The sequence below is a fragment of the Botrytis byssoidea genome (assembly GCF_014898295.1).
Source record: "Botrytis byssoidea strain MUCL 94 chromosome Unknown BBYS_032, whole genome shotgun sequence".
Classification (NCBI taxonomy): Eukaryota; Fungi; Ascomycota; class Leotiomycetes; order Helotiales; family Sclerotiniaceae; genus Botrytis; species Botrytis byssoidea.
Genome location: NW_024065873.1, coordinates 193847 through 208826, shown reverse-complemented (window position 1 = coordinate 208826; position 14980 = coordinate 193847). Strand labels below are relative to the sequence as shown.

Genomic DNA, 14980 nt, shown 5'->3' with positions numbered 1-14980 from the left:
TCACTCAAACTAACCGATGTCAAGTTATGTGAATAAATCAAAGAGTCCTTGATAATTTTCCTATGTCTCTCTTAATAGCTGGAGTTCTGGTGCGCCTATTGGAAAATTTGAAAGTCAAAGCGGCCATTCACACATTTCCTTGATTGACATGCAAAGCACAACCACAAATGTTCTATCCAAATGTTGTATCCAAATGTTTTATCCAAATGTTTTATCCAAAGGTTTTTCTATTCGCTAATTATGTATGTATGTTTGTTTAACGCTGGGCTAACCAGGAAGATGATGATCAATGCCAACACCCACCACCATCATCACCGTCGCTACCATCTCAATCAATCCTTCAGGAGACTGGAAGGAGGATTCTTAGAGCCGCTAATACACAAGTAGTTTCCCCATTCAAAATTGGTATCCGAACCTGAAACTCCTGTCCACGCCAGTACGCCTTGCCTCCCAGGTCCAAATAGCCCAAATGAGTCTTATGTGTGCACGAGTGTTTTTAAAGATGGAAAAGCGAAGTCGACGGAAAGAATTCAAGAGAGAATGAGTGATACTTGCAATTTTGAGATTTATCCATAGATTTTTGATTCTGGCCGATGTGTTCTTCAAAAGTCTCCCATGTCCCCATTCGGAGGGGGATAAAGTTCAGTGTCTCTACCTCCTCTCTGTCTCTGCTGCTCATGTTCCCGTTGCCGAGTTTGCTGATGCTGTTGAAGTTGTTGCTCAGCTTGGTGATACTGCTGAGCTTGTAGTTGGGTTTGAAATCCAAAACCGCGAGCTAGCTGCTGGCTTTGAAAGGCAACAGAATCTTCTTGTTGGTATCCTGGAGATTGATAATTGTGATGTTGGCCGGGGTTCACGCTTTCAGTTGAGTCAAATGTTGGAGTTCCCATAGATCCGAACCCGCTTGGTCTGTGTTGGGAATAAGAAGGTGCGGGTGGAGGCATAAAAGTATTTGGCACTGCAGAAGATCCCGAGGACAAGTTTGTTGGAAACATGTAGCCCGTCGAATTTGCCGAGTGTCCCAACGAGTTAGTTGTGAGGGGTGCGGGCTGTCGGTGACCATTATTCGTGATCGATGCGCCCATTGTTCCGGGTGAGACTCCTTCCGAGTTTGAATTATGCCGTGAATGTGCTTGAAAGGGATTGACTTCATTTTGCAATTGTGAAGTGGGAGTGTAGAGCCTGTTGTAACTCATCAAACTGGGACGCCTTCCTGGAGGTGCTGGTGCTGTCCCAAATCCGGCCAGTCTTCCCCGGGCAGCGCGACGTCGGCTTTCCACAGTGTCGGTCGCTGACCAGACTGGTGTGTGATATTCCTGTGGATCAAGTGCGCTTCCTAAATGTCAGCTATTTTTCATAGAGTGATAGTTCGGGACATACCCTGAATTGAGAAGGTCGGCTTCAGCGGAACGAGCAGTTATATTATGGCGATATCGCATTTGCTGCCGTACTAACTGCTCAATCACCTTTCTTGTGGATTGTGTGGGAACTTTATCCCTGCAGTACGGACAGCTGTCGTTTTCCTTAAACCATGTCTTGAGACAGACATCTCCAAATATATGTTTACACTTGGGCATACGTAACGGCTGTTCAATCACGCCTTCGGGATTCGCCACGCCGATTTCTTCGTAGCAAATCGAGCAATCTGGGCATGGTCAGAAGAGCTGCAATAAATTGCTGTTCAAGACTTACTGCGTTCTTCTTGCGTCAGAGCATCAACATTCATTTTCTGGAGTGAAGACAAAAACTTTTTGGACGGCGTTCCTTTGCCATCAACCCCCAGATCAAGGGCACGACTCAAACTAACGCCACGACTGCGTAAAGCAGAAGCAAAGGCGGCGTTGCCTAACAATTGCATTTGAGCAGTTGCTAAACCTCCCATGACATCATCATCTTCGTCACTTTCTCCCCATTCTTCTTCGTCTGTATCCGAATCTCTACCGGGACGACTAGCACGGCCCAACACTGCTCTACGTTGAGCATCAGCCAAACGACGTCCCGATCTAGCACTTGATCGATTCCATTCAGAGCTAACGGTAGGATTAGGAACGTGTGGAGACGCAGACCCAACTAGAAAGCTTTGTTAGTGGATGATTGTCTTTCTATTTTATGGTGGTTTGTATAACCATCAAAGCAGATAAGTGTAAACGTAAAGAGAGTATGCTAGGAGTTAACTGGAAGGGTATTGAACATGATTCACAGGCTCCTCCAACATAAAAGTGAGTGTACTCACAGGCTTCCGAATTAGTACTTTGGGGGACATGTCGATGTCGTAACTCTCGTTCTCGTTCCCGCTCCCGTCTTCGTTGTTGGACTATTTGACGGCTGTCAGCTTCTTAGTGGTCTTACAACTTTCGAGGAAGCATTGATTCCACGTTGACAGACAAAAAGATCTCTCAATAGAGATATGGGGTAGTTAAAGTTGGGGATCACCTTGTTCCTGTGAAGCGCCTACAACGCCATCGTTCCCCAATCTTTGAGAGGTATTATTGTTGTCCGCCATAGAATTTTCATTGGCGAACATTGGCATAGCTCGAGAGTTATGAGGCCAAGGTCCCGTCCAAGAGTTGTACTCGGGAGGGCCTGACATAGGAGGTAATGTAGGGTAGGATCTGCTAAGAGGTGGCTCTGAATTATGATGTTGAAAGTCTGTCAAATCGTGATATGGAATTCCCTGAGCACGCGTATTTTGAGACCAATGGGCGGCATAACTTGGACTGGCATAACTTGGACTTCCATCACCATACGGGCTTGAGGGATAGTTTGAAGTGCCGTACATGGTAGAGTTCATACTGTAGCCTGCTTGGTAGCCTGCCCAAGGATTCATGAGCGGTGGATACCGGGTACCAGGCGGTTGCATACCATTCCGCGAAGCTTCGTTATTTGGACAGCGAGAGGTATTCGCATTTTGCAGAGGCGGCGCATATGGCATGTCAACATCGTCATCCTCCATAGTATTATCCATTTATCTTATCGATCCCGCACTGACCTGGGATCGGAATTCGAAGGACAACCTCCAAATCTATGATGACGCTTTGTAGAAGACAGTTGACTAGGTAGGTATGAGATCTGACCCCGAGTGTTCTTTTTCAGGTGTCGTAAATATTTCTTAGATTTTCATTTGACTTGAGATTATCGTATTACGCTGTAGTTTCGAAGCAGCACAAACAACACGTGAAAAGTAAGGCTGTAAAGAGTGCTGTTGTTGACAGTTGGAAAATGACTTGCACAATGGAGGATTGAGAGGTTGATGCTCGGTGAAAGGTCGAAAGGTTCCGAGATGGATTCACTCAGTTAATATTAATTGTGAAATATGATGGAAAGATGAACAACAATATCAGATGAAAGAGGGACTGCAGTGCAAGTAGGAATCAGGCGGGGCTTTTGGGATTGGGGTTTGATGCGGAGCTGACCGAGTCTGGTCGCAACTAACTCGGGTGTTGGTTGTAATTATCTAGTAATCTAGTAATTGACTTTTTGAAGCCGAGAATTGGAGTTAGTACAAATATGTAGCTGGGAGGGAGGAGTGGCCTTAGATTATGTACGATATATGTCTTGCCTTGGCTAATCAATCATTGTCATCAAGACGACTTTCTTTTCAAGGTTCTTAATGCAAGGCAAAGGCAGTTGAAAGGGTCAAGGAAACAATGAGAGCGAGGGTTTCTCCAAAATGAACAAGTAATGATCGAACCTTCGAGAGCGGAATAAAGATGACTGCTGTTATACAGTCGTTATTGTGTAGGACTTGAATGAAGGTCAATGAAACGACACATTTGCAGATGGATCTGGAATTCGGAGTATGAAAGGAGGAAGAATGAATGAATACCTAGGTACCGGTACATGAGCTTGCCACTGATCGTTGTATGAAACCTTTATGAATGATGTAGAATAGTATGGGTGTAGGTAGGTAGGTAGGTAGGTAGGTAAATGGATGGATTTATTAGATACCTCAAGTGATTGACACAATTCATTGAATCCTGAGTAGGCCTGGGGGATATGAGAGACCTGCTATGCATAAGTTAGAAGCTAGATCCTGGATACTTCAGATACTTCAGATACTTCAGATACCTCGCAAATACTTCACGACTCATGGATTTTCAAATACATAGAAGAATGTCTCACATCTGATTTAAATGTAGGCAAATATCCTTGTAGTCTTTCACAGCCATGTTTGTTATATTACGTGCCTTAAGTAAGGTTATTATTCAAGATCAAAAATGGTGTGATAGATAGTACCACGAAATCTATCTAGACACATGTATATGGAGTGAGAGTACTAGGGACGCTGTAGATAAGTCTGGATATCCCCACACGGTATCGCTGATTGATCTACACTAGGAGACTAGGAGACTAGCAATCTACTCAAGCTACTAGATACTTGAACACCTAGGTAGCTTTATCGATAACGATAAGCACCTAGTAGACATCGGAGTCAATATATATAATCTCTCTGTCTTGTCTCTTGTAGGTTGCGAGGTAGTATCAATATGTATTATATGTTTATCACTGCATTATCTAGATATTATCTACCTACTATATATCTATATAGCTATCCTACCTACTTATCTACTGGAACGTCTTATTCCATGATAATAATACCTGGGTCTCTACATATCGATTATCCATCTATTGTCTATTTTCTCCGTCCGGCATCTCTCCGACCCTTAAGGGTGATTTGCGCTAAGATCATTTGTTGATAACAGACCCCACCCCACCACTATCTTGAGATTGATATTCAATCGGTAGGTAGTATGCAGATGCTGATAGTGAACAATTTGAAAAGATGCTGCCAGTTTGGTGGGAGTGAAGCAAAAGCATTTGTTTTCAGTCAAGATCTTACCATTCATTGCTCACTAATAAAAGCTAGATCTTTCAACGAACTCGGTCAAGCCAAATGTCAGTACAGCAACGTCACTCGCTCATCCACTTGCAGGTGCTCGGTGATCCGAATAACTGCCCAACGTAAAGCAAACCACTAGCACTGCAAATCAAATGGTCTCAGGAAGCCAAGTTTTCGAATTACAAAAACCATTAATTAACCTTTTGATGTCTTCTCATATTATCGCCGTCGTCTAGATATCTACTGGGTACCTATGATTGTACCCTAAGACTAGTAGGTGTATACATTGAAGCACCGCAATACTTATTTCTTTGCCCAAGCAGAGCCTCTTTTCAAAGTCATCTCTCGTCTCTCATCATCTATCCGGGAAAAAACTGATCATATGTGTTCTGACTATCGAGGAACAGGGAGGTTTCTGTTCCTTTTAATCCTCCCGACAAATGCATGCAACATTCCCTCAAAACGGAAAACACGAGAGAGAACAGCGGTGAAGTGGTGGAAAGGGCACTATAGCCGTGCCATTTATGTCTATGAAGGAAGGTGACGATATCAAATTTCGTGAGATCATCAAAATCGACCCTGGCATTTCATCCTCATTATACTTCATCCAATCCACCGCTCATTCTTCCGGTATTGAAGTTGATTTGTCTAGGTAGGTACACAAAGTAATCGGGCGAGGGTACAACTTTTCAGATGTGTAAAGTGACATCGAGTTTATGGCCAAACCTACCTACTTTTTCCTTTCAACCGCTTTCGCCAAATAATACCCAAAACAAAACAGTGGTAAACTCTCGTTCCCCTCAGGTCCGAGTTAATAAAGGGAAAGGTCTCACATAGCTTCCAAGGTTTATTATATCCACCGTTTCTTTTCCTTTTTCATACTCCGCTCAAGGTGTCTGGGCGACAGCAGCGCGCACTGCGCCAATTTTTACACTTGTTCGTTCGATAAGTAGGTAGGTATAATCTAAATGATTGCATCTACTTAACAACTGTACGAACAGCAGTCCAAGCTCGCTGCTGCAATCCTTTGTCCTGGTGGGGAACATGGATATTGCATACATGACTATCTATTTACTCCGTACATCCACAATTATCAACAATCCCATGAGAAACCTGGACTATCAGAACTCTTGTACTCCACAATCGGGTCGTTGCGAAAATATGCATCCTCTGATACAATTTGGTAAGCCTTCAAATTTCGAGCTTGCCGGTCATCAAGATGGAATCAACCGATGTATTCATTATTAGCATACACTAGAACTCAGGTTCATGTCAATTCCCCTCGATAACAACTGTTGGTTTTGTATACTAGGTAATATCGCCACCAGTATCAACACCTAAATGCGAGATGCAAAATGCAACATCCCATTTCGTGAATTCCACCGCCGCATAATGCATATAGCACCTATAAGACTTCCCCATATGTCTGCCAATCAAGTTCGTATAACAGTCCAAGGTTACTATGTACGAGTACAGTAAGTAAGGCAGCTTTTTTCCCATTCAGCTCCTACCGACAATGGCGTACAAGCAAACAACAACTGCAACAAATCCATCGGGCACATTGCATTGCATTATTTCGCTTGCACCCATCATACATGATCCATTTTAAGGTTCAATAATACTCAAGGTCCCCGGTATTTGCGAATGGACAGTAGGTACTCGAGGTACTCACACTATTGAGTGTAGAGCGATATCTGGTCATCCACATTTCAAGCAACTCCACCACGACCCCTCCTTCTTGGCTCACATGATTATGGTCTGAAAACAAACCATGGTTCAACAATAAGGATTCTTACAATACGAATATTACCTATATACATCATCTTCGCCGACTCCACCGGACGATTACCCGTTTATATCTTTCGGAAGGATTTCAAAGACCCTCGTGATCACCCCCGATTCATGTGGATGCCCCTCCTTTGGGCGAATATCTAGAGCACCCGTGGACATTGTCTTTCCTGGCGACGACCAACAGAATTAGTAATTTCCTTCATTCGATACAACCAATTATATGATAAGTATTTAGCGAAGTGCTAGCCTCACGGGACTTGTCAATCCCCTTGAGATAGGTACTCTATGTTCATTGCAAGAAGACGATATATTTGTCCTGGCATGGTGAATCGGTATGTTCCATAAGCGAGTGGATTAGAACTTCGAGTCAATATCTCTCATCCGCAATGCTCAACCAGGATATACTTTCTTCGCTCCATTATCTACCTCGGTATCGTTTGCATTTTACAAATACAGCGATGAAGTCGATACTTAGATAGCCATGTGTTCCTTATCTCTTCGATGCCAATCAGATATACTCATCTGCTTAAGTGTTGGGGTTGTTACACAGAAATCCAACATACAAACCGTCGCCAAAATCTACAATTCATATCTTCAAATCAGCTACTTCCTCTCACATACAAACATAGGCTCAATAATTTAAAGACAATTAGTTGAGACTACCAGGAGACAAGCTTCACCTAGGGAACACAAGAGTTGAGCAGTAGGGTACCTACTATCAGCGAATCTCCAACTATTGATCGAGGTATGCTTTAGAAGAGTATATAAGCTTTCACAACCGTATTTCTGTCACATACGACCATAGACTGAAGAGAATTGGGCATCCCGTCCGCTCTGCCATACACAAGCTTCAGATCGGTGGATTAGTAGTTGGGTGGGTGACCACCAGCGAATCCCCACTGTTGTATGTTTTTATTCTTTTGCAGATTTTTGCTCTTTCGTCACTTACTGCTTGCTCCCTCTGAGAGCATTTCGTTTTCGAGATCTTCTTCTTTTCATTTTTATTTCGTTTGTTCGTGGTTTGGAACATTTCTGTTTGATTATTATTATCTCTCCGTTTTTTGCAGATACGGTACTAGGTAGGCAGGCAACAGGAGAGGCGAGATATACTCGAGTAGATACAGAGGAAGAGGAAGATTGGGGTATAGAATATACAAATAAGTACACCCCCTATATCTATCTGTCTATCTATCTGTATACTCCGAGGCTCATACTTTATTCACCTCTGCATTGCATGAGTATCTAGCTACCAATGTTGATGAGATACATACGCACTCATCCTCTGTACAGCATAACATCTATGGTTCTCAATGAGGTAGACCCCTCTGCTCTCTACTCGATAAACATGTTTGGATATTCGATTTGGAGGAATTCTGATAAGAAGATGACGTTGTTTAGGGTTGTATTTGTCGTTGTGGGGGAATGTAGATAGATGATGTATATAGCTTTATATGTATTCGTATATTCACATATCCATCTATCCATCTATCCATATATTCATATATTCATATATTTATACACCAGAACTATATATTTATATATATATATATATCTCGATCCCCAAAACCACACACTTCCTTCACATTTCTCTATCAAATGTTTAGCATTGAATTCACACTCCACACTCCATACCCCATATATACACGCAGATAGAAATCTAGTCACGTCTAAACCACAGAATCCCAGATAGGGGTTTCAATTTTATGTAGAGTGTGTATTGTATGCTTTATATCTATCTATTGATTACCTCTAAATGCATACACACACACATACACACACACACACAAATCTCTCTCTCTCTCTATTAAAATAAAGAAAGACAGACAGACAAGTCAATACTCTCATAACAGAAACAAAATCCTAAGCCTGCTATCGAAAGAATACCCAGATACCTACTAGGTAGCTAAACACCATCCGAATCCAAATCAACAAGCGAGTTTCGCTCTCTTCTCTCTTCTCTCTTCTCTACCATCCATCTTTTTCCCTACTTCATCTAACATCACTCAAGTCTCTAAGCATATTCTCTTAATGTTTACCAGTATCAATATTAGTATAGTAATATCATATGTTACATCAATCACATTTGAAAAAAATACACTCCATTCTCTCACACAACGCAAAAACACACAAAGAATCATGTACGTAAGTATAGCATAAAAAGTTTTTAATCTGAAAATTCGACGTCTATACATATCAACAACGTAGCAAGCAAACAAGCAAACCAAAAACTAGGTATCCCACCCCTCAAGATCTAGCGAGACCCGTGTTTGCAACCGAAACTCCTGTATTGTAATATGATATGATATGATATGATATGCTTCCACCCGGAAATATCACTAGCTAAAAGTATGCATGGTTGAACATTTGGCGGAGTGTTCGTCCATGATGCGAGATATATTTGGGGTATTCAAATGGTTTTTTTTTCTCGATAGATATATTATTACGGGTAGTATCGTGTGACGGAAACTACTAGCAATATGACGCATGTACCAAGATAAGGAAAGATTGTGGATTTGAACAATTGCGCTATCAACAAGTCTATGTGGACGAGAAGGGACTTTAATGAATGCGGTCCAATCTGGCTCTGTTCATAGCGATTTGATCGTCGACACGGTCGCTCTGAGACACAGTTAGCAATCATGTCAGACAAATAGGAATATACAATGACATACCTTGCCGATAATTCTTTCAATATGTTTGTTCTGGTCATCAACTTCGCGACCAGTAGCCTTCGCTAGTAAGTTCAATCTTCCGGCAGCATGACCAAGAGCATCCAAGTTGGAGTCGATTTCATTCTCCATTTCGTCATCCTCAGAGTCGGCCTCGAATTGATATTTGGACCTCTCAGCAAGACTGGCCTTGGTTGCTGTTGCTCGGTATCCTACATCTCCTGGCTGAAGATCTCTGAAGTTTGCCTCCATTCTCTGAGAAGACGCGAAGGCTGCATTTCTGGTTTCCTCGCGCTGATCACGTTCTGATCTATGTTTGTTGATAATATCATCATCTCGTTGAGCCTTTCTCGACTTTGCTGTGAAAGGGTTGGAAACATGGACAGCGAACATACTCTTGTTGAGAGTCTTCAATTCTTTAGCTTTCTCCTCAGCAATTCGGTTATGATTGGCAGCAAGATCCAAGTTCTTCTCGGTATTGTGGATACGTTCTCCTTGTGCACCTAGACGAGCCAAGGTAGCACGGCCAGTTTCTTCAGCTTGGGCCGCGATTCTCAATGCGTTTCGAGTAGATGAAACATCCTCTTGCTTCATGGCTCTAATTTGAGCCTTTGTCGCTTGAACGTCTTCCTCTTCCTCTTCTTCGGCAGTAAGTTGTCTTTCTTCTCCATATGCTCCATACCCACCTCCAGTTGATGGGCCAGCATCTGACTGAGCGCCATATGGCGGAGGTGGGCGTTCAGAGCCAGTAGCTGCCTTTTGTACATATCTATCCTTTGCGCCACCAAACAATTCATTCTTATTGTCTTCTGTCGTAGTTGTATCGTTACTGTTGGTTCGTCCTAAACCACCATAACCAGATGGACCATATTTTGATCCCGAGTTAGCGACAGGGCCATCGTATCTGTTTGCGCCATATCCACCACCATTTCCGTATTTCTCAGATCCGTATCCACCACCATTTGGAGCTGGAGCTCGAGGACTAGGACCACCCATTCCCCCTCGAGGGCCACCTGGCAAAGCACCATTAGGGGCACCTGCAGCCCCTGGAGCAGTGTATTGCTGTCTGGCTGATTGATATGGAGATTGAGTGGGTTGAGCGGGCATGTTCGCAAACTTGTTATTGTCTTGTGCGTAAGGGTCGGCTTGAGGTTGTGGAGTGGCATAAGGGTTTGCTGCCGGAGCAGGAGAGGCGTTCTTGTCTTTTCGTGAAAATAGACCCATGGTGAGGATTCAAATGAGATGACAATTATTTGATGGAAATGTAGATGTAACAAGAATATAGATAGAGAACAATGAGAATTGGGAGATGAAGTCTGTTGTATTTGACAAACAAAAAGAAAGGAGCTGAAATACTTAATAAAACTGGATCTGAGTTTATTCTTAAATGTTTGTGAAGTTGTAACAAAGGGTTGTCTTGAGAATATGGGTCGAAGATGCAAATGAGTTTCAGGGTGTTAATCCATGAACACCATACCTGAAGATTGGTGGGGCTTAGCCTATGTGGAACCTCCGAGCCCCATTAGCCACATAATTAAGGTGATAAACCTGGTAAGCACAGTTTGCTAACCCAACCTTGGAAGCTATAATTAAGATCTATAACAAGTGAAGATGATTGGAATGATGAAAGAGCCAATAATTGGATGTGAACCAAACGGTGTGTGACTGATAGATTATGACTGTTATCTGATAATACCTACCTATGTACTTGTAGGTACAATTATTTAATATCCACGTTCTCTCCCTCTACCCTACATTATCCTACGTTGACACAAACAATTTACTTTACCATACAAAGAGAAGTTATATCAAGATGACTTCTAACCCATCTGCATAACTGTTCTTTCAGTTCAAGACCTTTTTTCGACCAATTTTCAGTTAATCCCTAGTTCCTGAAGCTATTCATCAAACCAGTTATCTATTCATACAAACATCAAAATGGTTTTACGATTACTACACCCTTTTCGAATACACAAACACCACATAACTATACAGTCTTCCTTGGTGATTGGGAAAATATTAATACGGCGACGGCAGTCTTTGGAGAAGTTACGGATTGCTGAGTGAGAATTGGACAACTCAGAGTGGTGGCAATAATTCCTCTAACATTGACATTTGGATATTGAACCGAGTGCTGGACAACTGAGCAGTGGCAACGACTAGAACTGATATCGGAAAATGGCATCGATTTTTACATATGAACCCGAACCCCCAAGGGTAGAATCACCGTGGCTGTTGACTCCTACCAATTCTCCTAAACCACCTTCACCTCAGCCATATCCGAAATCTCTCGACAGCTCCCCTGGCTCAACTCACATCTCGGACTATGGAGTCACAAAATTGGAGGCAGAACCACAAGAAGGTCCCACAGAATACAAACTACACCTTTTGTTACGACCGAGGAGGACGTATAGTACGTCAAGCACCGGCTCAATAATATCTGGTTCCCAACAGCACAAACAGCAACCCCTTAATCAGGAGAAAGCAAGCCCCATATTGGCACCATCCAACCAGAGTAAACAGAAACGTTTAGAGCAGCTCACAACTCAATTGCTGTGGCGTCTACAACAGTCGTCTCCGTATCATGCATCATCTACAAGTGATCTTGTATTACCGAAGTGAGTGCATTACCCCATAGCGGTGATTGTGTGTTAGGCCGACGTGGCCCAATCCCAGATTAAAATAATCAAATTTGAGACATGCAATGAAATATACCTAATTATGAGCTTGCGCTGATTTTGATGTCCAACAGATTGCCTGGAAGCGCAACAAGCTTAGATGCCCCTTCAAGACCCGGGAAGCTGTTAGCTGGGCTTGAGGAAAGCCGTGGAGCACTGTATGAAATAGGCGTTTCCGATGATGGTACATTTGTCGGTCTGACGAGCGATGAATTAGACGAGAGTTTGACAAACCTACGGGCTATGGCAGCTAGTCTTGGATGTAATGTTGAGATTGTTCGAAAGGTAGTTGTTGGGGAATGTGAATGGCAAGAGACAGATGAACTCCCAAAGTCTCAAATTTCGCAGCGACTCAAGAAACAAAAACCATGGTTGGTCCCTGAAGATCAAGCGATATCAGCAAATTTCCGGCACCGAGAGAAATTGTGGGTCGCTGAAGCCCTTATAACTCCAGATCTCAGTTCGAAACGAGCACAGTCAATAAGCTACGACGAAGCTCCTGTCATTCGTCAACATACTCCACAGCCTACAATTAGTGAGGTTACCGAGCCCCCCGCTCTTCAGCATGAGGATACAACTGAACAGCTGCGTATCACCCTTACTGGTCCCACTACATCTGGAAAATCAAGTCTTCTAGGTACTTTGTCTACCACAACGCTTGATAATGGTAGAGGTAAAAGCAGACTCAGTCTATTGAAACATCGTCATGAAATTGCTACGGGGATTACAAGTTCTGTGGCACAGGAGTTAGTTGGTTATAAAGACTCACAAGTCATCAATTATGCTTCTGGCAATGTAACGTCCTGGACAGATATTCATGCTACAGCAGAAGATGGCCGGCTTCTATTTGTTTCCGACTCTGCTGGTCATCCAAGGTATCGCAGGACAACAGTTCGAGGCTTGGTTGGTTGGGCTCCCCATTGGACTGTTCTATGTGTCGCAGCAGATGACACGGGTTCAAGCGGTGCCGGAAGTACTTCAACAACGGAGCTTCTTGGCACTGTTGGGGCAGGAACTGATCTTGCAAAAGCACATCTTGAGCTTTGTTTGAAATTGGATAAACCGTTGGCTATCGTGATCACCAAGCTTGATCTGGCTTCAAGACCTCGTCTAAGCGAGACACTGTCGAAACTTCTATCTGCTATCAAAGCAACAGGGAGAACTCCTTCAATCCTTCCGCCAGATAATTCTAAAAACATCGTCGATGCCGATCTAACTAGTATACTGTCTGAAGATACTAATACTGTTAGAAAAGTCATCAATACAATGGCAATGTCAGATCTCAGGTCCATTGTTCCAATCATCCTTACAAGTGCGGTCAAGGGAACTGGTATTCGCCAGCTTCATGCTCTTTTCCAAGCTTTGCCGATACCTACACCACCCACTCCTCACGATTATATTGGCATGGCACTCAATCCAGAGCAACCCTCGTCTCTATTCCACATTGAAGATGTATTTGGGGTGCCAGCTTCTTATGATGCTTTGATCTGTAATAGTAATGGTGTTGATGCGGGAACTGTAGTTGCCGGTCATCTTAGGTTTGGCAGGCTATCAATTGGAGATAAAATCGTCGTGGGCCCTTTCCCAGCAAATTCTGACGATGATGACTCTCCTCAGACTGGCCCCCGTTCTTCGCCCACCAGTCTAGGTACCTCACACACGCATCCCTCAGCAACCGAACTTTCCAGGATAGCTCTTCGAAACACGCCATCTGCCTCAGTTACTAAAGGCGAATGGCATAATGCTCATATAGTCAGCATTCGCAATCTTCGCCTCCCGGTACACACAATCGAAGCTGGTCAAGTTGGAACCATCGGCATTGTTCTCGACTTACCGACTCGAGAATACTCAAATAGTCCTATGGAACGTTCCTCTCAGATTGCTCCTCGAATTCGCAAAGGAATGGTGATGGCGATACCCAGTAAACATATGATTCAGACTCATCATTCTCTTCAAGCTGCCAGTGGTTTCACCGCATCCTTTGATGATGGCGACATTAATTCCGTCACGCCGGGCACAGTAGTAGTAATATACATAGCTAGTGTTCGCGCTTCAGCACGGGTTCTCAAATTAACCCCAAATCTCCCTGCCAGAGATATGGGGGCAGAAGACGCAGATGATGTTTTTGGATTTGGATCACTGGACGGTTGTGATATAACTGATTCCAACGGGAAATCAAAAGATGAGCCATTTGTATTTGGCACTGATGGCATTACAGATGTCAGTTTTGAATTGTTGACATCTAGGGAATGGATAGAGTTGGGTAGTCAGGTTCTGGTAATGCCCGGGGGTGGTCATGGACTGTATTCTGGAAGCGAGAGGGGAGAGAAGGGAGTTGCTGGGCTGGAAGGCTTTGTAGGGAGAGTTGGAGAGGTTGTTGATTGATGTATCTCTTGGATTGATGGATTTTAATTACTGGCTTGGGTATGTACCGATGAAGGTATGAGGTGTTCGAGTGGGACACTGTTACGTGTTTTCTATTTAAGAGCACGCACCCTATGTATTGCGTTGGGTACAATCTGATGGAGTAATTTTTGTCGTTGAAAACGAAATGCAAGATGATTTTGCTAAAACTCGAAGCATTTGTTTCCTCCACAGACCTACCTGTGCATTGCTACACACAGGGATTCTATCTTTTTCCACGCTTCCTACATATATATTTTTGCAGGTATCTCTACACCTTATGTGATGCAAAATCCGTATGAGAGTCGACTGGAAGGATTTAGTTATTTCTTAGAATTAATAGTCTTCACCAACGCGGCTGAGCAATAGTGAGTAGGCTATTGATTGTCCTGATTCATAACAGCTTATGATTTTATACCAATATTCATTATCTGAGATACATTTAAAGGGCTCATTGAGAGAGTAGAGTAAGCCCTGTTCCCAAATCTCCCTACGGAACCATGAAAACTACGGTTCTGGTGGAGAAAATTGTACTAAATCGTAGGTTGAGATTGAGAGTACAAGATTTTTGTATGAATTAGTACACCTTAGCGAGACGA

General features: G+C 43.1%; 3 protein-coding genes across 3 annotated transcripts; 1 reads left to right on the top strand and 2 right to left on the bottom strand.

Moving 5' to 3' along the window:
• Positions 1 to 602: 602 nt before the first annotated feature.
• Positions 603 to 2965, bottom strand: EAE97_010982 (uncharacterized protein; the record flags this gene model as incomplete). The annotated part of the gene is made up of 5 exons (XM_038881497.1): positions 603 to 1332; positions 1381 to 1645; positions 1693 to 2070; positions 2234 to 2314; positions 2434 to 2965. 5 exons carry the CDS (start codon positions 2963 to 2965, stop codon positions 603 to 605), a joined length of 1986 nt encoding a protein of 661 aa, XP_038727656.1.
• Positions 2966 to 8710: 5745 nt separating this feature from the next.
• On the bottom strand, positions 8711 to 10715 carry EAE97_010981 (uncharacterized protein). Its single transcript, XM_038881496.1, has 2 exons — positions 9304 to 10715; positions 8711 to 9250 (listed from the first exon to the last, which is right to left on the bottom strand). The coding sequence occupies exons 1-2, from the start codon at positions 10522 to 10524 to the stop codon at positions 9191 to 9193; spliced, it is 1281 nt and encodes a 426-aa protein (XP_038727655.1). The 5' UTR covers positions 10525 to 10715; the 3' UTR covers positions 8711 to 9190.
• A 763-nt stretch (positions 10716 to 11478) lies between these two features.
• On the top strand, positions 11479 to 14363 carry EAE97_010980 (uncharacterized protein; the record flags this gene model as incomplete). The annotated part of the gene is made up of 2 exons (XM_038881495.1): positions 11479 to 11918; positions 12053 to 14363. The coding sequence occupies 2 exons, from the start codon at positions 11479 to 11481 to the stop codon at positions 14361 to 14363; spliced, it is 2751 nt and encodes a 916-aa protein (XP_038727654.1).
• Positions 14364 to 14980: the final 617 nt, after the last annotated feature.